General features: G+C 35.5%; 1 protein-coding gene across 1 annotated transcript in view; it reads right to left on the bottom strand.

Annotated features, from left to right (window-relative positions):
• Positions 1–1,732: 1,732 nt before the first annotated feature.
• LOC120630843 overlaps positions 1,733–26,126 on the bottom strand; it is a 224,764-nt gene continuing 200,370 nt past the window's right edge. Inside the window, exons 6-10 of the mRNA XM_039900141.1 lie at positions 7,898–8,070; positions 5,710–5,929; positions 5,005–5,344; positions 3,489–4,596; positions 1,733–3,047 (exon numbers count right to left, since the gene is read on the bottom strand). Coding sequence (XP_039756075.1) covers positions 2,833–3,047; positions 3,489–4,596; positions 5,005–5,344; positions 5,710–5,929; positions 7,898–8,070 — 2,056 coding nt within the window. The 3' untranslated portion in view covers positions 1,733–2,832. The remainder of the gene's footprint in view (positions 3,048–3,488; positions 4,597–5,004; positions 5,345–5,709; positions 5,930–7,897; positions 8,071–26,126) is intronic.

The raw sequence follows: 26,126 nt of genomic DNA on the forward strand, positions 1-26,126 counted from the left end.
ATTAACAAACGTAATAGGGTAACGTAGAAACGTAAATCGTATTAGGGTTAGGAACACCAGAAAAACGAGATTGGTTTGTATGTCATAAACGGCAGGATTCAGAAGCTATCATTTGTATAAAACATGGCTAGATAATTTTAACCGTACATTATATTAACATTTTTATAAGAATACTATGTTACTGGAGTTTTTGCTATTGCTTATGTTTCATTGGAGGCAAACGTTAGTACCCTAAAATTACTTCTTTGATATAATTACTTAATAAAAGTTAAGTTTACATATGCTTTTATCTCGTTACAAACGTAGCTAGCTGTACACAGGATATAAATACATATTTATGTTACATACAAAACTATTTTATTTATATCTTTATCTTATTCAAAATTACAGAAATATGCCGTTATAATAAAATAAATTTCGACGCATAAAGTCGTATGTTATATCAATAAAAAAATACAGACATGAAAGTGTTGATAAGATATCCAAAAGATATATAAATTCAAGAGATTATATATATTCCAATGTGTTGGAATTATGACCCGACTAAAAGAAATATGAAAATCGAAGGAGACTAATAATTTTAAAATATATTAACACCATTTAAATTCATAATTAAATATTTTTTTTTAGTTTTTTACGATTTTATGCGTCAAGGAATAAAAACCATTTCGCCGTTGAAATGTCTTAAAGTAGAACAAGATAAATTATAAAGGTAACATATTACGAAATATTTAAGTTTGTAAAACACATTGTACATAAAGGCACAAATAATTTAAGTACCTAAGTAAGTTTAATCAAAAACTTATTTTATTTTATCTAATCTAAATGATACATACTCGTTTATTAAAATATAATATGTAAGTTACATTTACATTTAAGTAATTGATCATTTATTTATAACATTTAAATACGGAACAATTTACAATTGTTCGAACTCTCCTGGATTCTCGATTTAAATGAAAGCTCTTATTTGCTATAAGACTTGCATGTATTCTTATAATGAACATGTTGTCTACATCGGAAACTAGGACCCTTATTTGTTATGACATTTAAAACATAATACACTCTTTACTCACTCTAAGATTGCTAACATAGAAAATTGTACACGTATATTTTCATATACGTGCACTTTATTATTTTTAATACCAATTGGATACTCTAAATAACTCTTATTAACAATGTTTAATATAAAGGAACTATAAAGCTATTGCCATAATCCAATTTTTTTTTCTGTCTACTGTCAATAAAATTGTATCCCTAAGCTAATCTTGAACGTTTCTGAACGCAGCTACCATTAGTCACGTCAAATGTATATTTTGGATATGGAGGGTAGAGGTAAGGAGAGTCTTCTTATATGGGAGCAAAGTTGAAAAAGTGTCCAGTTGTATGCGCTAAATAACAGTTCAAAAATCCTCCACAATGGCGCTGGTGGATGCACAGGGTATATCCACCCTATACCCAGGGTATGAATGTAGCAATCGTAGATGAATTGAAGTATGCCGAGTTAAAAAATTTAATGTCATTATCGACTAAAGTAGTTAATTATTGAGAATTTCAACAACTTACGTTGTACAAAATATTGTGGTAAATATAACCTTACTTCCTTGTTTATTTTTCAAGCCTACTCTAACAATATTTATATTTGGCGCTTCTTTTAAGAGTTACCTTGATGCAAATGTGGCGCCATCCTAATTTAATACATTTTGACGACACTTTTTCATATACACAGATGATCCTCCTTACCTCTACCCTCCATAATTTTGGACGTTTGTAGTCCTTATTTTTTTTTTTAATCAAATGAAAATTGTTATGTGCTCACTGACGTCTGCATGTGCTACAAAAAGCACATAAAATAGATTAAATATGTAGGAATATGTAGGAACTCCTTTTTATAGGTCAAAGAAATACTCTATTTCTATTTTTAAAAGCTGGTACTTGTAAACAAAACCTATAGGTAATCTATGACAACAAAATTGATTGATTTAGTATGAAGGTTGATGTTTGGGAGTTAAAAAGTGCATTTCATATTAAAGCCAAAAAAAAGGGCCCATGTTTTGAAAGCACGCAAATATTTTTGGCACGCTAACGTATATTTTATCTAAATTCGTCTGAACTACATCTAACACCATAATAAATTCTTTTCTACAATTAACTATGTACATAGGAACAACTGTATTTTTGCGTGCGATTGATTCTTGTTTTAGACGAAACATTTATTTAGTTGTGTGAACTTAAAGTAAGAGGCTTTTGAATAACAATAGAAAGTTTGAATAAGACTGTAAAATGGATTTTTGAATCCAGACTTCAAAAATAATGTGGCCTTTAATGGGCATAATATGATTGTATATTTTTCTTGCATTTTGACATTTGTGTACAGTTTCTAATGATAATCGTACTGAAAAAGATAGATATTATTATTATAAAGTAAAAATTACTATACTATTCAAAATGTAAGTCGTACATAAATGTAACTGCTCCATATTTAACAAAACGTTCGTCTGCTCAAATAAAATTTGCATTACACCCATATGATACTTTGGAGCTATATGAAATTTATTTAAGAATCCAATTTATTTTAATGTTTTTACATTGATTACTACAACGGTAAGTAAAAATACTAAGTAATCATCCTCTAGGGGTGTGTAGTACCAACGTGCCGCGTTTTTGAAGTAGCCGACGCCTTTCATAACAATTTGAGCAAACGAACTATACCGATAAAAGTTTTCCAGTTTACGTCAACTGTCTGTTTTTAAGTACTTTATTGACAAAAGTAGAAAAGATTTCCGAAGTTTTTTTTTACAAATCTACCAATGTAAGGCAAGAATATGGTTTTCAAGCTGGTCCAATATCGCACACCAACGCTGTCCTGTCTATGCTGGCATACTCTTTCCCAGACCGGGGCCTGGTGACGTGCCTGTCAGCGGAAACATCGCAGGAGCTAAAAGATGACACTGACAGTGACTCCATGTAGTCCGAAGTGTCCGAAGCCCCGGAGGACGTGCTCTTGTTCGTCATCTGGCTGTGACGCGCCGTTGTATCGGTTTCACCTGGAATAAATGATATTTTTAAACTGTGACCCCGTGAAAACAACGTTACAACTCTCTTTATTTATATACACCTTACAGGACGTTTTTGTACGAAAAAAGCGAGGGTTCCAGATGCGCCCTGTGTCTTCCTGTCTCATATATATAGGACGTGAAAATGGTAGACATAATTATTTCGTGGCGCGCATTTTTGCCCTAGAAAATGACAGCAAAGTTCGACCGAACGAAAGATAAAATCGGTGAGAGGACTCACATGTATAACGGTGGTAAATGACGACGCAGTTATAAAAATGAATGACGTGATAAATCGGAATGGATAACCAGTTTGTAAGCTCATAGATGATGACTGATGTCCAGACTTAGAATAATTCTTCGATATTGAGCTCTATTAAAACGGCATCTTGATTTTAAGCAAAACTAAAAAAATATGCTTTGTCCACTTACCAATTCTTTTCTTCCTTCTTGTCAACGTGTCAACGTCACAGGAATTTGATTTGGCCATAATAGCAACTTCTTCGAACTGGAATGACAAGTTTTTCAAAGGGTCAGACGAATTGGACTTTATAAATGGCCCATGCACTGGGGTCAAAGTATTCCTGAATAGTTTGCTTTTATGCTTCTTACACGATTTGGCATTGGTGATGGGCATTTCGAATTCATTGAAATCTCCCTTATGATGCTTGAGAGATCCCGTCGATACTCCAGAATCATTCGAACTTGAGGAATCTCTATTTTTATCAGATTTACTCGGAACGCTCGACGATCTACGAATTTTTACTACATCTTTAAACTTAGCAACGAAAATGTTATCTGTCTTTGGTTCTGGCGATTTGAAAACTTTCTCCTTCTCAAATCCATCTGGAGTATTATTCCTCACTGGTATACCCTCATTAATGCAATCGTTTTTGCATGTTCTCCTTATGACTGTCGGCGTAAAGCAAACTCTATTATTCAAACTGTAATCATCATCATGTCTCTTAGTAAAGTCCGCTGAACTTGAGCGCCTCGTGCTTATAGTGTTATCTGTATCAGAATGTTGCGTAGGATCTGATACGTGACTAATTCGACTGATGTTATCGGAAAAGTTTTTGCTGTTACTAGACAGACTGCTTTCTAGCGCCTCCATATGCATATAGTTCATATGATCGTTACAACATTCAGTTGAAGGGTGGACGGTATTTGTCGTTGCTGTGGATATATCGTCATCGTGTTCCGGTATATCTTCCAAAGCATCGAGTTCTTCTTGACTGAAACCGGCACTACGTAAAATACGTAATGAACTTTCAAATTCTTCTAAAGTGGCTCGGTCTATATTAGCGTAATTGCTTAAATCTATCTGGGGTTTAATAGATGTCGGGGTAACGTTAACGTAGTTGGAGTGTTCGGTGTCATTGTTAACAGTAGTATCACATGTGTTGTTGTTCTCGTGAGTTTGGTTATCGTCATTTTTGGTTTCGTTCATTGAGCAGTCACATTGCTGCAAAAGACATTTCAGTTTCTTTGGTGTGTCATATAAACTTGCTGCGTCTGGGTGCTGATCTACTGGATGTTCCTATAAATAAGAATAAGTGTATAAGTATTGAACCCCCTTTTTTAGTTCACTACGAGACAGCCTTTCTACACCACCTAGTAGTAAAGTAACGGTGAGAAAATTCTTATATTATTCCCGCAGGGGATCGAACCCTGGATCTTCCACTTACAAGGCCTAGACCATCAGGGTCCCCTAGCACCTTGGGATCCCAACGTGCATCAAAGCTTCACCCACGCCACTTCAGCTTCGCGTCTCGTTGAGCTACGTCGGTAACTCTAGTTCTTCTACGATTCTCTTCATTTCTGATTTGATCACGTAAAGAAAATGTGAGCGAAACTTTCTCTATCGCTCAACTGTACACAGCCATTTAAATTAAAAAAAAATTATGACAGAAAATTTGGACACATTTATTTACTGCAAAACATTTACCTGTATTAAAGGCATCGGTGTCTTTGGCACGTCATAATTCTCATAAGGTCCATTAAACGTTTTCTTCCTGCAGCAGCAGGGTTTGGGTTGTTGCCAGCACTGGCAAGTGTTGCCAGTCTTAACTGGCACGGTAGGCGTGCAGCATGCTACCGGGCTAGCACGTTTCGAGTCGAAGCTCTTGTCAAGAAGACATGCGCTTCGAGGCACTGAGTACTCGGACGCACTCCCACTGGATCTGGAGTAGATGGACGCTCGATCTGAATCCGAGCGCTTCTCTAATATGTTTTCCATCGTCCAGACTGGAGACATGAGTGACCCGGGCGTGTGCATTGTTGACGACCTGGGAATAATTCATGAATGCATTTTTACTGAGCGCCACAATATGCATAAAATCTAAATAGAATAATACATGTATTAACTTGTGTTACTGATTCTGAAGCATTTAAATCTCTAAACTAAACCAATATTTATATATCTAGCAGTATCTTTTTCGTGTTAAAAATTACCTTTAAAATCTGTAAATATTTGTCATTGTAAAAACCTGTCAATTTCGTTTATTTAAAAGATTTGCGTCGCACAAAATTTCTATCATTTACAACACATTTCGGTTGTTGGGTGATAAGATTCAAAACTACTTTGTTAATCTGACGAGTTATTCTGATACTTTTAATTTGTGTGATAATTCGGCAGAAAATGTTAGCATACCTAGTTAGATTACTAATTTTCCCAATGCAGCTTGAACACCTCGGCAAGGATGTGGGTCTTCTAAATTTGTCCTCGTTACTGTCGAGGCTGGAGTCGAGGTCGGACAAGCAGTGCATGGTCTGACTGGCCGGGGCGCCCCAGGATGGCGAGACCGACCTCATCGACTGGTGGAAACAGTCGTCCATGCAGGAGCTGGTGTCAGAGAATCTCTTGTCGAGAACTGTAACAAGATGGTAACATTAATTCATCATCAACTGTCTTATTATACGCGTGGTGAATACTGTATTCTGATCAGCCGTCACCACCCGGTATGCAGGTATGCACAATAATACTTGAGAGGCTTAAGAGGTTTATTATTTACTGTCTCTGAGACTTATCTATGAAACCTATAGTTTTTGATTAAACCATTGTCATAGTTTTTACTGAAATAAATAAGATACAACCATAACAACACATGCAAAATTAAAATCAAGTGACTCCTGTGACTTTATTAGATACGCGTCGCGTAGCGTAGGTACTATGCCCGTGTCGGTCTTTTATCTTCAACAGGGTTGTCATAAGTAAACATTTATAATTAGTTTGTATGCAAAAATCAATATGCTTGTTTTGATTTAATATTTTTACATTCCTTATGAAATATACTTATGCACCCTTCCACAATATTTCGTTAATTCCGTTATACGTTGTATATACTGACCATTGAAGTATAAATAAAATAAAATTAATATTTATACATACATATAATTGTCGTCGTTTTGTTATACTTTTCTTTTTGTTCTACGTACTTTTTGTGGTGTGCAATAAAAGTATATTCATTATTCATTCATTCATATAATTCCAATTAGAAAACACATAATAATAATTACAAAATAACATTAATTTTTACAATAAATATAAGACGGCTAATATTAACTACGCCGTAAACTGTTCACTTATGGGCATGGTACCCAAAATGCTGGCGCTATTGCCCCTTTGAATTGCCGTTGGGCTAAATAAGCGCCAGCTCTTGGGTCAACAGACGACTAGACCAATTTTTGGGACGAGATGCTAATAAAATTTTTTCGTGTCCGAAGACCATCGGCCCAGTCTCAAACGCAAGCGCCGCAATAACGTTCTGTACCTTTTTAATGTATTCGGAGTATCTATCCGGATTTAAGAAATTGGACGAGTAAACCTCCGTGCCTCGCAGAGCACGTTTAGTCGTCGGTCTGGGTTATAACTAAATGTGATAATAGTCATTGAAGCCCATCATCCCGCATTGTAGCTATGCTTTAAACCATCATATGCGTTAATAAAATAGTGGTAGTTATTTTATGTGTGCATTTTCTTTTATATGGAATTGTACATTAAAGTTGACTCCCCCATGGGCCCGCCGCTCGTTTTCATATTAATGATTCGCATAAATAAAATTGACATGTCTGTCTGTGGTTTCGAAATAACTTCCCCCGTTTATAGCGCTCGATTATTTGAACGATAGCAAGACCAAATAACTAGTTTTAAATTTGTTTGTCTGTAGGGGATTATACAAGGAGTTGCATATGCTACTTTTTATTCTTTAAATCCATTCTTAAGGGGATGAGATGAATTGAAGAGAAGATTACCAGTTATCAGAGAAGAATAAACATATTTACCTTAGCTTCAAGGAACATGGACACAAAGTTACTAGTAATCTAGTAATACTTCTGTACGCCTACATTTTAGTTCGAGGTATCGCAAAGTGAGATTTCATCGCAAGTAAACTCTAAAATTTTATTTGAACAATAAAAGATACTAATTTGGTTTTTGTTTCATGATTTTCGTTTTTATTTTTTCATTTCACTACAGGTTAGTCTTTGTGTAAAGTGATGAAGCAGTTGAAGATGGTAGTGTGCTAAACTGTTAGGGAGTATGGAAGTCATATTCCCCTTATCGGTTTCTACGCGACATCGCATCGGAAAACTAAATCGCTTAGCGGCACGTCTTTGTAGGTAGGGTGGTTACTAGCCACGGCTAAAGCCTCCATCCAGACCAGACCAGAGAAAATCCAAACATAATAAATTCCCAAATTGCCCTCGTCGGGAATTGAACCCGGGACCTAGTACTTAAATTGTCGAAAAAAAATAGTGCCTATAGTGTAATGTACGGCTTATACTCTTAGTATAAGTATTATTTATTTTTTAAATACATATTTTTTTTTGGTTCCATTTACCTGATCCACTCCTGGAGGCGACACTAAGCCTTGAATGTGCTTCATGACTGTAGATGTTCAGGAGCTCCGTCAGTTCCCTACCCCCCTCAGCTGCGAAGATGAACAGGCCTTCTCCTTTACCACATCTCGATCCACCTTCAACACAGAACCTCTTGTCCACCATTCCGAACCTCCTGTGGACAAAGGAAATCTATATTATACTAGCGGACCCCAGCGCCATCTGACGGGCTAATTTGTGAATATAAACAATCCAGGGTGCCACCCAAACGTATACCAAAAAATTCATTCAAATCGGTCAAGCCGTCTAGGAGGAGTTCAGTGACATACACACGCACACAAGAAATATATATATATAAGATATAGCCTAGTCGGTAGGCTTCGGCTCCAGGTCATTAGGGAATTTTCTAAATAAGCTTAGAAAAAAAAATTATCATCATATCACGTATCAGGTTGTAGTCCACCACGCTCTCCCAGTGCGGATTGGTGGACAGCCCACGCATTTGAGAACATTATAAGAACTCACAGGCATGCAGGTTTCTTCGCGATGTTGTCCTGCACCGTTGAAGCAAGTTGCGTGCTAGAATTTGAACTCAGCCGCAGTAAAGTGGGGCCCAAGTCCTATCAGCATCAAAAGTGCCACCTATGGGCCTACTTGAATAAAATATATTTTTGACTTTGAATTTAACCACTTTAACAACACTAGGCTATCACCGCTTCTTTTAAAATTCTAATGTGTATTGGACAGAAGCAGGCGTTACTTTGCGGAAATCCCTAATATATTATGAAAATTAAGCTAAAATTGCTATACTCCGCGAACAGCAGGAGAATCTGTATGGTCAGTGGCGTGCATAGAGGGTATGCACAGGGTATGCAGATGATATAAAATGAAGAAAATCTATGTACCGAGTTATAAATACTTAAGGGTAGGCTTTTAATAACTCTTACAATGCCTATCCTTAAGTTTGTTATAACTTGTACAGGAGGTTTTCTTTATTTCATATCATCTGCATACCCTGTGCATACCCTCTATGCACGCCACTGTGTATGGTGTTATTTATAAATACTTCAATCCTTATACTCCACACCAAACAGATCCTCGGCAATGTACCCTCTACGCACGTTTCGCTCCGAAACCGGAGCATCCTCAGGAGATGTTGACTTTACAATTATTCATTGTACATTGCCGAGGATCTGTTTGGTGTGCAGTATACGGATTGAAGAAATTATAAATTACACCATACAGATTCTCCTGCTGTTCGCGGAGTATAGCAAATTTAGCTTAATTTTCATTCTAATGTGTAGTTAAAAATAATTTAAGTCTAAAAATTTGTGATGAAAATCGACTAATATCTCTCTGTGACTGTTCTTTATAAAAATAATTGGATTTCATCCCTGGATCCATTAAGCGAATTGCTTTTTATTTTCTAAATTGGCCCGTCGACATTAAGTGAGATAGACCACCCGTATGCCAGTAACAAGTAATTAATTTACTGTAGTAGCTCTTAATGAGTAATTGTTTTAACTGCTTCTATGATTGATGGTGACTGATTGTAGATAAACACATTGTTGTTTATTGTCATTAATATATCTTAGGCGGACGCTTCAAATATCAGGAGAAATTCTAGGAGAGACCATGTTCGCAATATTCATTTTTAATTTTTGTTTTTTTTTCTCTAGCTTGTCACGATCATTATATAATTAAACTAAATGTAGTATTTGATATTAAGAAAAAACATTTTATCAAATGAAATTATTAAAATAATCAAATAAGTACAACCTACTTGTATTTTAATTTGATAAATATCGAACTCGAGTAACTTCTATTAAATGAGATTATATAAGTTCGTATTTGTATTCCAATTTGATAAACATCTAAATAATTTTATCAAATAAAATTATTTCTCCTAGGTTTAAAGCAAAGTAATAAATAATAAATAAATAAATATACTACGACAATACACACACCGCCATCTAGCCCCAATGTAAGCGTAGCTTGTGTTATGGGTACTAAGACAACTGATGAATATTTATTTATGAATAATATACATAAATACTTAGAATATACATATAAACACTCAGCCACTGACAAACATTCATGCTCATCACACAAACATTTTCCAGTTGTGGGAATCGAACCCAAAAGTTCAATTATCCTTCGACATATGAATAGCTTTCTTTAATATTTAGTAATGTATGTTAGTTAACGATATCCTTTCGTGGTTAAATTAGTTTATCAAAATGTTTCCCCGTTTTTTTTGCTATACATTTTTTAATAGTCGTTAAGAAAAAAAACTTCCTTTAATTTATTACTATTTAATAATGAAAACAATGTTGTTCGTGAAAACGAAATGAAGATTTGTTTGACAAATAACGAAATATCATTTTATCAAATGAAAAATACAAACTGCGAGCAAACAATAGTGTTCTAAATTTAATTTCCTTCTCGCAAAGCTGCTCGGATAAGGGAAATTGTTTGACCGCGATGGAATTTCATTTCCGACGATATCTCTGCGCGCCGGTATCTCCAGGATGCCTGATATTCCAGCCGTGGGAGCGTCTTATTGTAGACGCTGAATTGCTAGAACTGTCGTCAGATAAAAAATCGAAAAGACAAAAGAAATGTGAAAAAATAAAATGAGATGAGATATTCTTTTTATATAATAATAAAAATAAACGAAAACCTTCGCAGGGCATGCAAGGATCACGTCCCACAAAGTGTCGCCCTATGTCCAGCAACCTGAGGTGTCAGTGTTAAGCCCACATCAGCCACCATGCCCCACAGGAATATTGCTTGGCTGCAATAAACATGGCAGTAGTTTGTCAAAAGCTCGCCTGCTTCTAAGATGTTGCAAGAGAGCGGGTGACGAAACTATTTTGTATAAACAACACAAATCGCGCACTTTATTAGTAGTACATACATTATTAATAATGGCGCGCGATTTTTTTTTTATATACGACACTTCGTTTCTTTTTATTGAATATTTATTTGTACCGTAAATTATTTAATTAAGTCTTAAAAATGGAGGACGAGGACGAGGACGTTTTAGATTTTATTTAGTTTTTAAATAGTTTATTTTAGGTTATAGTTATGTATTAATAAAAATTATATTTTAGATTAAAAAAAAAAAAAAACAAAAAAAATTAGAACCTTATTTTTAATTAAAGATTATTGGTAGTCTTAAAAATTATAAAAGACAATTTTATATTGATGATGTTCTTATTTATATCTAATATATTTGTTTTATAAATATTACCTCAAATAAACTATGTAAAACTAAATAAAATCTAAAACGTCTTCGGAACCACCGCAACGAGGCACAGTTCCTAATTCGTTGGCCAAGGTAACTAACTCGCTCTAGGATCACCGGTAGACTCGATAACCCTTTTCGATAATTCTTTGAAAAGAGCTCGTGCCTCCGGACCCCACGATCCCAAAGTCTCTACTCCAAAAGGCACAAAAATGAAGCTGCTATCCACGTTTTCATATTTACGCCTCTTGGCCTTTTCGGCACAAAAATGAAGCTGCTATCCACGTTTTCATATTTACGCCTCTTGGCCTTTTCGGCACAAAAATTAAGCTGCTATCCACGTTTTCATATTTACGCCTCTTGGCTTTTTCGGCACAAAAATGAAGCTGCTATCCACGTTTTCATATTTACGCCTCTTGGCCTTTTCGGCACTGGTACGCACCGACGTGCGTACCATTGCCGAAAAGGCCTGACGACGTGACCTGGATGTGTGATGCAGCTGGGGTATCGACATTGATGATTGATTTGAAAATATCCGAATAACTTTATCGATCGATCTCTGTTTATCATTTGTACTTAATTTTTATTACTTGTAATTAATTTAAATGTGACTAATGTGAATAGTTATTTATTGTTGAATATTGTTAGGATAATTAAGGACAAATTTTTGCACGCCAAGCTTGGCAGGATATGTGACACTTATAAAAATTAATGAACACCTACGTAAACATATTGCATGTATCATATTCAAGGAAATTAAAAAATGTATTGATTGATTGATCACATTTCTAAGCTCTCAATTTTACGAAATGTTCCACGTTTCGAACTATCCGATTCTCCTAAATATTCGGTTTGAATTTCAAATCAAATTATTCCATACGATTCGACCCGCTTTAACAACTATAAAAAAAAAACTATTTTCAGTACCGAAAATGCTTTGCATTACATGTTGTCCTTTTGGATCCGGCGGAAATAAACGATTAATATTACTATCCATTAAACTAAACAATTTGTTTACAGCTTGCACTATCTAGTTAACAGATATCCTTGCGTCCTTGTCCCCAGACTTGCTGAGTGTGTTCCGTATGAAACCTGAACCCGGCGGCCTGACTCCAGCCTTCCTGCCTTTTTCCTTTTACAAAATGAAAATTGAGCCATATCGAGACCTCGTACTTTAAATGGGTATCGCCTTTTGTGAATTTAATATTGTCTTCCATACCGCGCTGTCACTTGACACACAGAAAATATGATTCGTTTAGTTTCATGATTTCAAACGTTCAAGCATAGAGGGGTCGTCCCCTGTGGGTATTTGGTGGTTATTAATATTCATAAAAGGGTTCATAGTTTTTTTTTAATATTTTTTTTGGTACTAGTTTTCTTATAATATTCTTAATATACTAAAATTTTTATTTTTGAAAAACATTGATTCACTTCACAACATGCGGGTATCGCTACTTGATACCGTAGCCCATGTATCGAATGAGTGTCGCTTACATATTTCTAACTTATTCTATTTACTTAATATAACTTACTCTGCTTATATTTCTAATTTATTCTATTTACTTAATATAACTTACTCTGCTTACTTGAATAATATAAGGGTTTATCATGTTATAAGAGATCTTACGGTGGACCTCAACCGTGGATAATTTATATAAGGGTACTTGGAAAAGGGGCACTTATCCGATTGGGTATTAAAGTATCTACAAAACTTATGTTTCAAAACTATTAACTGAGATCGATACTTCTAGAGATACAAGTGTACAAAGATGTGAAAATTACGCCGTGACAACCATATCATAAGCTTTTCATTTGAGGTCGAATAGGGTCACCGGATTAATAGGGCAATAGCAAAAAGGTTATGGTCCTTGACATACGTGCATACGCACACACACACTCATACACACACACACACACGGACACACACACACACACACACATCCGTATATGTTCCGAAGCTCAGGCTAACCACTAGACGAAAGAGGTAGTAAAAACCTGTTATATCATAGAAGAGGTGTCTAACTTTTTCCTAATACCCCTTAAAATGTAAGATTGTTTATGGCTCGCCATAAAGTCTAAAACCGGCATCATAGGACAGTTCCGCTCGTAAAACGTCCGTTTATATCCGCGTTACGACTTTTCTCCAAAACCGAAGTAAGTATCACGTCCGATGTGTACATCGGAGACATTAGCCCTTTTAGCGTTCCGTAGCAAAACAAAAAAAAATTTCATGGCAATAATATACACTACTTAGTCGGGAGCAGGATTCGGCCGTGGCTAGCGACAAAGAGATGTTTAAATATAACTGCCTAACCTTTTTCAGGCGGTAACCATTACCATACCATTTTTGACAGCATTAACCCTTTTCAACAGGTGAGATTTGTTTTATTTTATATAACTACAAATTAGCCCTTGACAGTTACCTGGTAGTATAGCAGTTATATTTAACCCGGACCCCTAATCGGTTTCATCGCTTAGCGGCACGTCTTACGTCACGAATAAATTCCCAGATCTTCCCTGCCGGGAATCGAACCCGAGTCCTCTAACTGCGTCATGGAGGTCGACAAAAATATGTTGAGTTGTTATACAATATTATATCCGCGATAAAAAGGATCCTACGTCCTGTTACAGGCTGTATGAGTCAAATTCAATTAAGATTACATGTTTTTGAACATTATAACATACGTAGGAAATAAACAGACCCTTTCGTATTTATAACACTAGTGTTGATGTGTAGTAGTTCTTTTTAAATTTCAATGAATTCAGCACAATACATAATGTAACATATGTACACGCAGTTAGGGCGCAGCCATTTTTTTTAAATTAATTAATTTTATGAATTTCAAAACATAAGTAACAATAATAATAATACATATAATACGACAATACACATCGCCATCTAGCCCCAAAGTAAGCGTAGCTTGTGTTATGGGTACTAAGGTGACCGATGAATATTTTTAAGAATAACATACACAAACATTTTTCAGCTGTGGGAATCGAACCCACGGCCTTGAACTCATAAAGTAGAGTCGCTGCCCACTGCGCCAATCGGCCGTCCAACACCTCATATAATAGGGAAACCGATTTTATTGGGGATGCTCAGAATAAAAAAAAAACATTTACGGAATAAAAGCATTGCTCTAGAAGGTATTTTTTTAACATTTGGACGTGCACGATGTGCATGGATTAAGCACAAATATAACGACGTTATATAAATTACGATAAAAGAAAAAGTGTTGAGTTTACTACATCATTTTAATAAGGTATCAACGCCTTTTTAATGATAATTAAAAGGTGTAAGACTATTTAAAACGAGTGTTCTCTGTGCACTGCTAATTGCGAGCGCTAACGCTCAAATAAAAACAGCAAGAATTAATGACACTCTTTGTTCCCGGAAATAATTGGCTTTTCATTTGACCGCTGTTTATGGTTCTGTTAGCACCACTTCCTCGAGTTGCGGTTAATTGGTTTAAGGCGGAAGCGGCGGCCATTTGAGACTATTATAATAAAAAGTTCGTAGGTACTTTTATAGTGAATCCGTGCGTTCCTGGAGCCTTCCAGTTATATGCTGACCGTGGCTTTTTTTTTATACAGAGAAAATGTCTGACACATACCACTCCGTTGGGGGATACGGAGTAGTTATTTATTTATACTCTTTTATTATGTGGGACTTGCACCCACTAAAAACTGTCCCTAGATAGACCTATAAGTGAGAGCACGGGATTCACTTGCGTATTCACCGCACTCTCGCCAAGGTTTTGACCCCCCAATGCATGGCGGTGACCGTGGCTACCCGGAGAGTTCTTATGAAGAGGAATCCCACATAACTCCATATCTCCCCTAGGAAGTCGTGTATATCCTGAGTAACTTTAACCCGTTACAAAAAAAACAACTTGTATTGTTCTATTTTTTAAATTCTTCTACTCACGTTTCGCTCCAAATCCAGAGATGACCCATCTTTAGGACATGTTGACTTTACAATGAATAATTGTTAAGTGAAATAATTATTCATTGTAATATCAAGAGATGTCAAAGAGATGTCTCTTGAGTAGTAGAGTGCGTAGAGGGTACATTGCCGAGAATCTGTTTGGTGTGTAGTATAAGGATTGAAGAAATTATAAATTATACCATACAGATTCTCTTACTTTTCGCGGAGTATAGCAAATTAAGATTAATTTTCATAATATATCACGGATTTCCGCAAAGTCGTAACTTTGCGGAAATCCGCTTCTAACCAATATTGAATTCGCGGAGAATAGCAAATTAAGATTAATTTTCATAATATATCACGGATTTCCGCAAAGTCGTAACTTTGCGGATATCCGCTTCTAACCAATATTGAATTCGCGGAGAATAGCAAATTAAGATTAATTTTCATAATATATCATGGATTTCCGCAAAGTAACGCCTGCTGATAACCAATATTTAATTCTTATAGGCACCCTTGGAATATTGGCCATTAGTTTAGTAATGTGGAAAGGAAATCCATACTATGTACACACAAAATCACACACAAACACACACACACGCGCGCACACACACAAACATAAACACACCATAAACACCAAGACTACGTTCACCAGACACTCAATCGTTTTATTTTTATTTTATCTTGTTTTTGCTATGGAAGAGTAAGGCCTCCTGACACAGGTATTTTGATGCTTACTGGGAGGTCTTCACAACATGTATCATTTACAATGTAAGAAACGAAATAAACGATTTTTTTTTACGAATAATTAAACGCCAGTTCGAGAAACACTACTAAAGTGGAGTGGTTTTTGATGCTTTAATAGTAGTAGTGTATACGGTTTCCGTATGGTCTTAATTCTGTGATAGTTCCAATTTTGGATCAGCAGTCGGTTCATTTATATTTATTGCGATGTTAATTAAAAGGTGTGAGGGAATTTAAACAGGTGTTCGCAGTGTGAAGCATCTACGCTCTTAGCGAGTACAAAAATTAAAAAAGCAAGAATTAATGACACTCTTTGTTACCAGCAAATAATTGGCTTCATTTGACCGCTGTTTATGGCATTTTACGCGCCACTTACCAACGTTGCGGTAAATTCGTTTAATACAGAAGCGGCAGCTATTTGAGACTTTTATAATGAAGCGGAAGTGTTACCTACCAGGCTACCAGCGCGATTTCAGTTTTTATGAAAAAAAAAAAAAATTGGTTTGTAGGTGATAATTTGTAGGTACCCATATTATCGTGAAGGGGAAAACAGAAAATCGAAAAGCATTTCAGATCTTTTACGATGCAAAGCGCTTTGTAAGCGTACGTGGTATATCACGTAGTAATGCAGATCATTACGGTGCCCCGTCGTTCGATAGTAAAAATGTGAGGGGAGAACTAGATTTGGCCGATTGGGCAGCGACCCTGCTTTCTGAGTACGAGCCCGTAAGTTCGATTCCCACAACTGGAAAACGTTTGTGTGATAAACATTAATGTTTTTCAGTGTATTGGTGTTTATATGCATATTATTCATAAAATTTTTCATCGGTCATCTTAGCACCCGCTTACTTTGGAGTTACGAGTAGATAGCGATGTGTGTACAATACACACATCGCTATATAGCGTGGTTTATTCATTTATTTATTTATATCTTATAGAATACCGTAAGGCAGGCAAAAAATTTGTATACAATATGTACGAAGGACTGAAACTGATTTGAATTTTTTGGTTGTTTTACCTATGTTGCTTCTTAATCTGTTTTGTGAGTTAAATTAAAAAAAAAAAAAAAAAAGTTTAATTTAAAGGTTAGTATTCGTGGATAAGACATCTCTGACAGTAGGTACCATCTCCATTTCTCCACAATCTTAAGGGCTGTTTCATCAATCACGTCACGTACAACTTTTATTAAGGGCCATCTTATGAATAACGAACGCCATCGCTTTTAATCATCGCTTTAATGTGGCAGGAGTGACACCCTTGTTTGGTAACCAGCGTTATTACTACCGGGCTGTGCTGGGACTTATTACTTCTTTTTTTTTTTAAGTTATACTTCTTTAGCGGCGTTGGGAAATCACGGGAGTGAAATTAAACGATGTAACGAAACGCGCCCGCACATAATTACACGATTTTAACAGCATGAAGGTAGTTGCGAAACCGAGTGAGATTTGAATACATCGTCCGCCAGCTCGCTTTTTACGATGCGCGCGCACACAGTAAAAAAAAAACCGGCATGTGATAAATGAGATAAATAGATAATAAAACTTCCAATGTATTAAATAGCTTTTTTTCTATTGTCAGTGTCGTTTTCTCTATAAACGTAGTATAAGGCGTAAGATATAATTCTTAAACAGCGGCAACCGCACCCTTCAGACCGGAACACAGCATTGCAACAATGCTGCTTAGCGGCAATATTTTTTTTTTTTTAAATAAGCATGGCGATAGTGCTTCCCCGGACGAGCCCTATCACAAAAAGCCTTACTACTGCTACCTATCTTGTCTAACTTAAACCTATCTTCCATATTTCATATAGGTATATACAGGGTTTAATAAAAATACTAGAAAGCTGTCGCACTTGTTGTTACTATCATAGGAAATAACAACTTTTGTTCTACGACTTTTCAAAATTCATATTAATTTATTTCATAATAAAAAAAAATCACGTTATTTCTGTAAAGTGACATTACACTGTGAAATCAAATACATGTTCCTGCTAAACCGCAGCGAGCACGCACGATAGAGTTGTGGTCCGCGCGCTGTAGCCGATCTTACATTACAGAGTAGTAACAAACAGAGTATCTATGTTTAAATATTGAATATTTTAAAAACTTTCGAGTTAAAAAAAAATCGTAGAATAGTAGTTAGTTTTAATGTAAACAGACAGAGTGCAGAGAGCTTTTTTATTTAATCCTGTATAACTATCGAAAAATGTGGGATGTCCCAAGATCGATAACATTCAGAAATAATAAATTCCCTAATTGCACCTGGCGGGAACCGGACCCGGGACCTCCCGCTTTAAGCACAGCACTCACGGCTGCGCAGACTAGAATTAAAATGTATACTGTGTGTAAAAGTTTTTAAGAAAGTCTTTCATATTTGTTACTGGTTGACTAAAAACTTCATAAGATCGCGAAGAGCATAACACCGATACGAGGTAAGATATGGGGCTCGTTATGGAAGTCACAATCAGCCAATGTGTACACCGCTTAACGTTAAGGCGCGTCCTCGAGCGAAATAATCTTGAGCATTTATTACCTCTCTGCTCTCTACATAGCTAGGAAAACTACCTTTTTATATCTCTAGCTCTTTAGTGCTAGAATTATAGAGAGTACATCTTTAGGAACACGTCATTAATAGTGCCGACCTATGTGTCGATTGCTGCTTGGTGGTAGAAATAAGCAAGGCGCTACTAACTGTCGGGTAGGCAGTGCTTTTTTGCATGTGTGTGCGCAGTGACCCAGCTTTATGGTCATCGTAAACCGAACGCCGCAGATCACGGACGTCCGCGTCTTCAATCGTAAAGTGCACAATAAAATCTATAAAACCGCGACACCAAGTGGGTCAACTGATATTATTTTAAGGCTGCGCCACCCACGCCATTTTTCAACAGAAACGTGATGACTCTGCTATTTATTGGGTAAGAGTCTAAACTAAGCTACGCTTTGGTGTTTAATCTCTTAACATTATAAAAGTTTATTTATAACTAAATTGGCGGATCTTAACGAAGTGTTCTCGTCTTCAACAGGGAAGATTATGTAACGGAGCACTAATTATGCACCTGTCCTTTTATTTCTGTTACGAACATGTTGATAGTCAATACATAGTATATAAACAAAAGTACCTCATAGAATCTCTACAACATAGATTAAAATACAAACAAGGGTAATTTCGCAACTAGTATAATATTTACAAAAAAAGATCACTTATTGACGATTATCGCTAGCACATAAACACCTACTGCACCGTGATAGTTTGGAATTTGTAAAAAGTAAAATTAATGTAATAATCTTCAGGGGTAAAAAAATTGAAAATGTTGATGGGCTAATAAATTATTAGATATTAATTACAATTTGAACAGAAGGATAAAATTAAGACTTAATACTTAGTTACAGAATTTATACTTTTAAAATTGACTGTAGTATTAATTGGTATGGAAAAACTTAGCAATAACTATTCTTAGTTTGCCTGATAAAAAAATTATTATCTTACCCATTTTAGATCTAAATATCGCGCGTCTCGCTATCAAGTTTGCTTCTCGTAGAAGTCGTAAATGGGAGATTCAGTAACTCTATTTCCAACCGCTCTAACTAAAGACTATAATAGAATGGCCAGCGTACTCTTAAGGCTTCTTTAACAATTACGACCACATTTTTTATTACTCTACCCAAATAGTAAAACATTTTTGCTATTTGGGTAAAGTAAAGTTTGAAATGATTGTATATGGGTTTATTTACGAAATTTTTATATGGGAGAACAACGTTTGCCTGGTCAGCAATTTAAAAAAAATGGGTAACAGTTTTTAGTAATATCTCAACAACTTATTACCTGCTTGTAAACTATAGCTTATATAATATATATGAGTATAACTTTAACATCAAAAACGAATGCAATTCTAGTTCTTGCCTGCGACTTTGATGCGTAAACCGGTGCGATTCTAAGTCTGCTTAACTATCCTATGAAAAACCACAATGTCGATTGCTTGCTCTGCGAAAAACTATATAAAGTAGAAAGGCTACAATCTATCTCTGTGCTAGATTTCATCCCAATCTGTTCAGCCGTTCTGACGTTTAATAAATTACATCATAAATATATATACATAACAATACTTAAAGGCCAAGGCTGTGGGCTCGATTCGTACAACTGGAAAATGTTTGTGTAAACATGAATGCTTTTCAGTGTCTGGGTGTTTATCTGTATATTATAAGTATTTATGTGTATAATTTTTATTAATACATAACTATAACCTAAAATAAACTATTTAAAAACTAAATAAAATCTAAAACGTCCTCGAAACAACCGCAGCGAGGCACAGTTCCCAAGATGCTGGCAGCATTGCCCCTTTGAATGGCCAAACTAATTCGTGGCCTGGGTAACTGCCCGCTCTAGGATCACCGGTAGAATTGATAACCCTTTTCGATAATTCTTTGAAAAGGGCTCTTGCCTCCGGATTTATGTGTATTAATTGTAAAAATATTCATCAGTCATCTCGGTACCCATAACACAAGCTACGCTTTCTTTGGGGCAAGATGGCGATGTGTGTATTGTCGTAGTATATTTATTATATCCAACTGTCGCATTTATATCTAATATTAGTACAGAAATACGTATTTATAGATTGCCAAAGATCTCTCTTCTGTTATGTAGCAGAGCAATATTGTGAGTAAACAGGAGTTCATAGTTTACTATCGATTTATGAGCGTACCTCATCTGTATTTCCAAAGCGGTGCAGTCTGAGCAATTTCGCGTGCACTGAACTTTATTGAAAAACTTTATAGCGGGCAAATCTCAAGGGCAAATATTTCCATGGATAATGGTATTTTCCCTAGTGGGTTTTTTAATAAAGCAGGTAGGTCTATTCTTTTTTTAAACGCTTTATATTTGCTTCACTTGTATGTTTGTTTGTAACCGCGTCCTTATTTTATTTACACAACTAGCTGACCCGCGCAACTTTGTCTGCACCTAGAAAAAAACCTAGAAACTAATTGCAGCGCTACCTACCAGGTTGACCTGTTTTATTTCCAAACTATGTTATTCGCGGCCGTACGTGTTATTCTATACCCGTCGCAACTTCTAAGCGATTGATTCAATTTGAATATTTTAAAACTGAATTTGCAGGTATATAATCAAACTTAATATTTATATTACTTTTTATTTCTTTCGCATTTATAATATTAGTATATAGTATACAATTTCAAATAAAAAAAGAATTATAAAAATTCGTCGAAATTTGATAAAAATTGATAAAAATTTCATCCCATTTCCTAGAGGAAACTTATTGTTTATCGGGATAAAAAGTATCCTATATGTTGACCCGGTATATCAGCTACCACTATACCAAATTTTATTTAAATTCATTTAGTACTTTTCACGTGATGCCCGGACAGACAGACAAAAGTTAAATAAAAATCTGTTTTGGACTCAGTGTTGATTATAAAGCATCCCCGGTCAAAATTTTCAAAATACATTAAATGTACAGAAATCTTTCAGTTACAGTTTTATTTAAAGTATAGATTAAATATCACTTGCGACGTCGTGAAGAACCTGCATGCCTAAGAGTTCTCCATAATGTTTTCAACGGCGTGTGAAGTCCACTAATCCGTACTTGGCCAGTGTGGTGAACTACGGCCTAAAACCTTGTAATTCTGAGAGACACCCGTGTCGTGTAGTGGGCCGGTAAGAATGAATGAATTAATACACTTTTATTGAATTGACGGCCAATTGGTGCAGTAGGTAGCGACCCTGCTTTGGTCAAAATTTAATATAAAATAGTTGGATTTTAATTTATTCTAATTTTAATTCTAGATTTTAATTCATTACTGGTTTTTTTTCTCTATTTATTTGTTTTTAAAATCTGTCTTTTATATTTATTTTATGTTAACCTCTCAATTTTCTATATGGGTTCCCGACGTGAATATTTTTTTTTTATTAAAACCGTAGGTTCGATTCCTACAACTGGAAAATATTTGTGTGATAAACATGAATGTTTCACAGTGTCTGTGTGTTTTATCTGTATATTATAAGTATTTATGTGTATTATTAAAATAGATTAAAAGTGTGCCAAATAAACATATTGTAGCACGTGTACCTACTCGCACAGAACACTCTCAAATCGCTCTTGAATCTATTTTTATCGATTTGCTTACTTTTTTGTAAATAAATAACTTTCTCCTTTCAACTTTTTTTTGTATCTAATCAACATTTCTATTATTCGAAAGTATTGCTTTCCCTTCAGCTTAATGGAAAAAGGTGTTATACATAAATACAACCGGGAGTGGTGATAGCACAGTGAGTAGGACTTCGACTTCACTCTCCGAGCCGAGTTCGAATGGTGTAGGAAAACATCGTGAGGAAACCTGCATACCGGAGAGTTCTCCATAATGATTTCAAGGGCGCGTGAAGTCCACCAATCCGCACTGGGCCAGCGTGGTGGACTACCACCTTAAACCCTTCTTATTGTGCCCTGTAGCTCACTACAATATTATATATATTACTAGCGGATCCCAGCGCCATCTGTCGGGCTGATTTGTGAATCTAAACCATCCAGGGTGCCACCCAAACCCATACCATAAAATTCATTCAAAACGGTCCAGCCATCTAGGAGGAGTTCAGTGACATACACACGCACCCAAGAAATATATATATATATTAATATTATATAGGACTCTTCGTTAATGGGTGGACATGATAATGATGGACTATATATTTTTTTTTAATTCCACTGCAAATTAGCCCTTGACTGCAATCTCAGCTGGTGGTAAGTGATGATGCAGTCTAAAATGGGGCGGGCTAAACTAATACGCGACATCGCACCGGAACACTAAATCGCATAGCGGCACGTCTTTGTCGGTAGGGTGGTAACTAGCCACGGCCTAAGCCTCCCAAACCAGACCAGAGAAAATTGGGAAATTGCCTGCAGGGAATCGAACCCGGGCCCTCCTACTTAAATTCACAGCGCTCATCGCTACGCCAGGAAGGTCGTCAGAATATGGTATGTGGGTTTGATTCTGAAAATGGATGATACGAAAAGTAAATAAAAAAGTAGCGTCTTGCGTGGTAATCCATAGACACAGATCTATGCCGTCGAAGTAGGCATATCAAATTGAAATCGAGTACAATTAGATAAAAACTCGCAGATGAATTCCTAATGGCTTCAATTCGGAATAATCTTTTCATTCCGTTGAAAGTTAAGAGATACTTTTAAGAAAGGTTAATTGCTGGAGTATAAAAAGATAAAAAATTAAGCTCTCTCAAATCTTTTGCGTTCCAAGTTCTCAACTTTTCCATCGGATTGAATTTAGGTACGTACTTGAAGTCGAATCTCAAATATTTAACTTTGTGCCGGGATATCTTTTGAGATATTTCATTGAAGATTTCTTTATAATTGGCTTCGATATCGTCCGCTTATTATTTGAACAAGATTTCTTTAATTTTTATAGATTCTATATTTTGTTTGTTGCCCACAATTTTGTCCACGTGGAATTTGTTTTCTACTTTGACTTAAAGATTCATCATATCAACCCATTACCGGCCCACTACGGGGAACGTGTCTTCTCCCACACAATGGAGGGGTTAAGGCCGTAGTCCACCACCCTGGCCCAGTGTGGATTGGTGGACTTAATACGCCTTTTAGAATGTCATGGAAAACTCTCAGGCACGCAGGTTTCCTCACGATGTTTTCCTTCACCGTTGAAGCAAGTGATTTTGATTTACTTGAACTTAGAAAAGTTAGAGGTGCGTGCTGGGATTCAATCGCGGTCCCACGAAAGTGAAGTCGAAGTCCTACTCACTGGGTTATCACCAGTGGCGGATTTGCCCTAAGGCCCAGTAGAACCGGGCCTAGGGCGGCCATATGTTAAGGGCGGCAAATCGTGCAAAAAAAAAACACTGATGGAAAATTTTACTGGACAAATAAGTATCTAGTCTGTAACGATGTTGCTGAGAAAAGGGCTGCACATGCCGGTGCCTAGAGCAGCTAGGACTACAAATCCGCCACTGGTTATCACCGGTTCCAATGACTAAAAGAGTGCTCGATTGTTATAATTATATCTATAACAATCAAGCAATCTATCTATCTTTAATATCTATACTATATGTATAATAAATAAATATACTACGACAAATGACAATACACACAACGCCATCTAGCCCCAAAGTAAGCGTAGCTTGTGTTATGGGTACGAAATAGTTTTTAAAGAATAATGTACATAAACACTTATAATATAAATATAAACACCCAGACATTGAAAAACATCAAATGTACGCATCAAAAGTGCCACCTGTGGGCCTACTTGAATAAAGATATTTTTGACTTTGACTTTTGACTTCAGTCATTTTCATCACACAAACATTTTCCAGTTGTGGGAATCGAACCCATGTACTCAGAAAGCAGGGTCGCTGTCCAATGCGTCAATCGACCGCCATTATTTATTTGCTGTCAAATAAATAGAAATATTTAACATAACACAAAAGCCCCCTATCCTACAGGTTTGCGAAAATTAAGTGCGATTAAAAGTAGCAACCGTGATGGATGAGTTACGGGTGGCTTGCTACGCGCTGGGGAATGTCACGCCGAATGAGCATTCAACGGGAAATGTCCGGGTTCGTTACCTTTTAAAAACCTTAACTACTAAAAATTAGCAATTTATTCTTTATATTTAATTATTGGATAGAAGCAGGCGTTACTTTGCGGAAATCCATGATATATAATGAAAATTTTTAAAATGAGAATATTTTTAAAATGAGTGCAAAATTTATTTTAAAATCAGTAAAGATTAATTCACTTTCACTGATATGGTCTGTTAGCTCAGTTAAGCTGTGTTTGTATTATATCAGCCTTTGATTGACTTAACCATCCTGCATATAATAATATAACAGGACAGTCAATACAATTATAGTTACACAATAATTAAACAGTAGTTCAATATAGGATATGGATATGTCTCCGTAGTATCAACTGCTCCAATATAAAAGGCAAACATAGGAAGACAGCTGCTGCATGTTATATTATGAGCTCATAGAAACCTTTAAAAATTAATCAAAAAGATTTTAGATAAAAACAAATAATATAAACGGAGAGTGCTAAAAATTCTTAACATGAGTGTTGTATATTTATCAAATCAAATCTTGCGACCTGCGACTCTTTATAAATTGAAAGGAAACGTACAATTATTTTTTGAGGAACTGTAGGTATTTTTTATATGGTAAATGAAAATATGAGTCTTGAAAGATAGACACCGAATAACATATAAAAGAGATTCAATATGTAATGTCGCTTAGGACCATGAATTGTGAACTATTTGCAAATCACCTTTATGCAGCAGTGGACGTCTGTGAAGCAATTTATTGCCACTTGTGTTGAATATTAACATTGTGATGTTTGGAATCATAAAAAAAAGCTTTTATTCCAATAATAAGTGCAATATATGTTATACAAAATATTTGGGTATTCACGTCACATTGGCATATCCATAAGCCACGTTTTAGCGCCGATCTTATTAAAAATTTATTAATTTCACCCCAAAACTGTGTATGTATCAATGATCGATGTACCATGCTTAAATCCATTAAATTCCGCTTATTACTAAAGCAACCTATTATAAAAACATGATATGAAACATGATGACGAATATCTAAAATCAAAGGCTTAAATTATTGTATTTCTAGGTTTATATTTTGGTTTACTTTACATTATTTAATTTAAGGTTGACATTGTAATTTAATTTCATAATTTTTGATACCTTAATATTCTGACATTTTGTATAAATTGGAAAAATAATTTTATAATTAAGGTGTTATTATAATTTGCATGCCATAGAATGGCAGATTGTAGCACGTAACTTGTTATGTTTTAGTATAAGATCAAATTTGTTAACCTGCAATCACGCAAATAAAGATTTGAATTTGAATTTGAATTTGATAATTAAACAGTAGTTAAATTTATAACTACTTTATGGTGGTCCCATGTAGGTATATAGTAGAAACAATGAGTTTGATATCAAAGTGAAACATAAGCTGGCAGTTGCGCTTATTTCCAATAGCTCATTAGAGCGTTGAATAAAGGTAAAATTATAAAAATAAATTCTGAGACAAGATTTGAGTTATGAGTGAATACTATTCTCATAATAAGTGACCTGATGTCAATATTTATGTATTAGTGAACAGTCGACAATATGTACAGGATTTCAAGATTATTTACATATGTAATGGTAATAAAAAAAAATACATAATGAATAGATTTCTGTAGAACAACCTATTAGTTCAAAATAAAAAGCAATCTTATATTATTTATCAGAGGCAATTTCATTAAAATGTT

This window comes from Pararge aegeria, chromosome 17 (genome assembly GCF_905163445.1).
Source record: "Pararge aegeria chromosome 17, ilParAegt1.1, whole genome shotgun sequence".
Lineage (NCBI taxonomy): Eukaryota > Metazoa > Arthropoda > Insecta > Lepidoptera > Nymphalidae > Pararge > Pararge aegeria.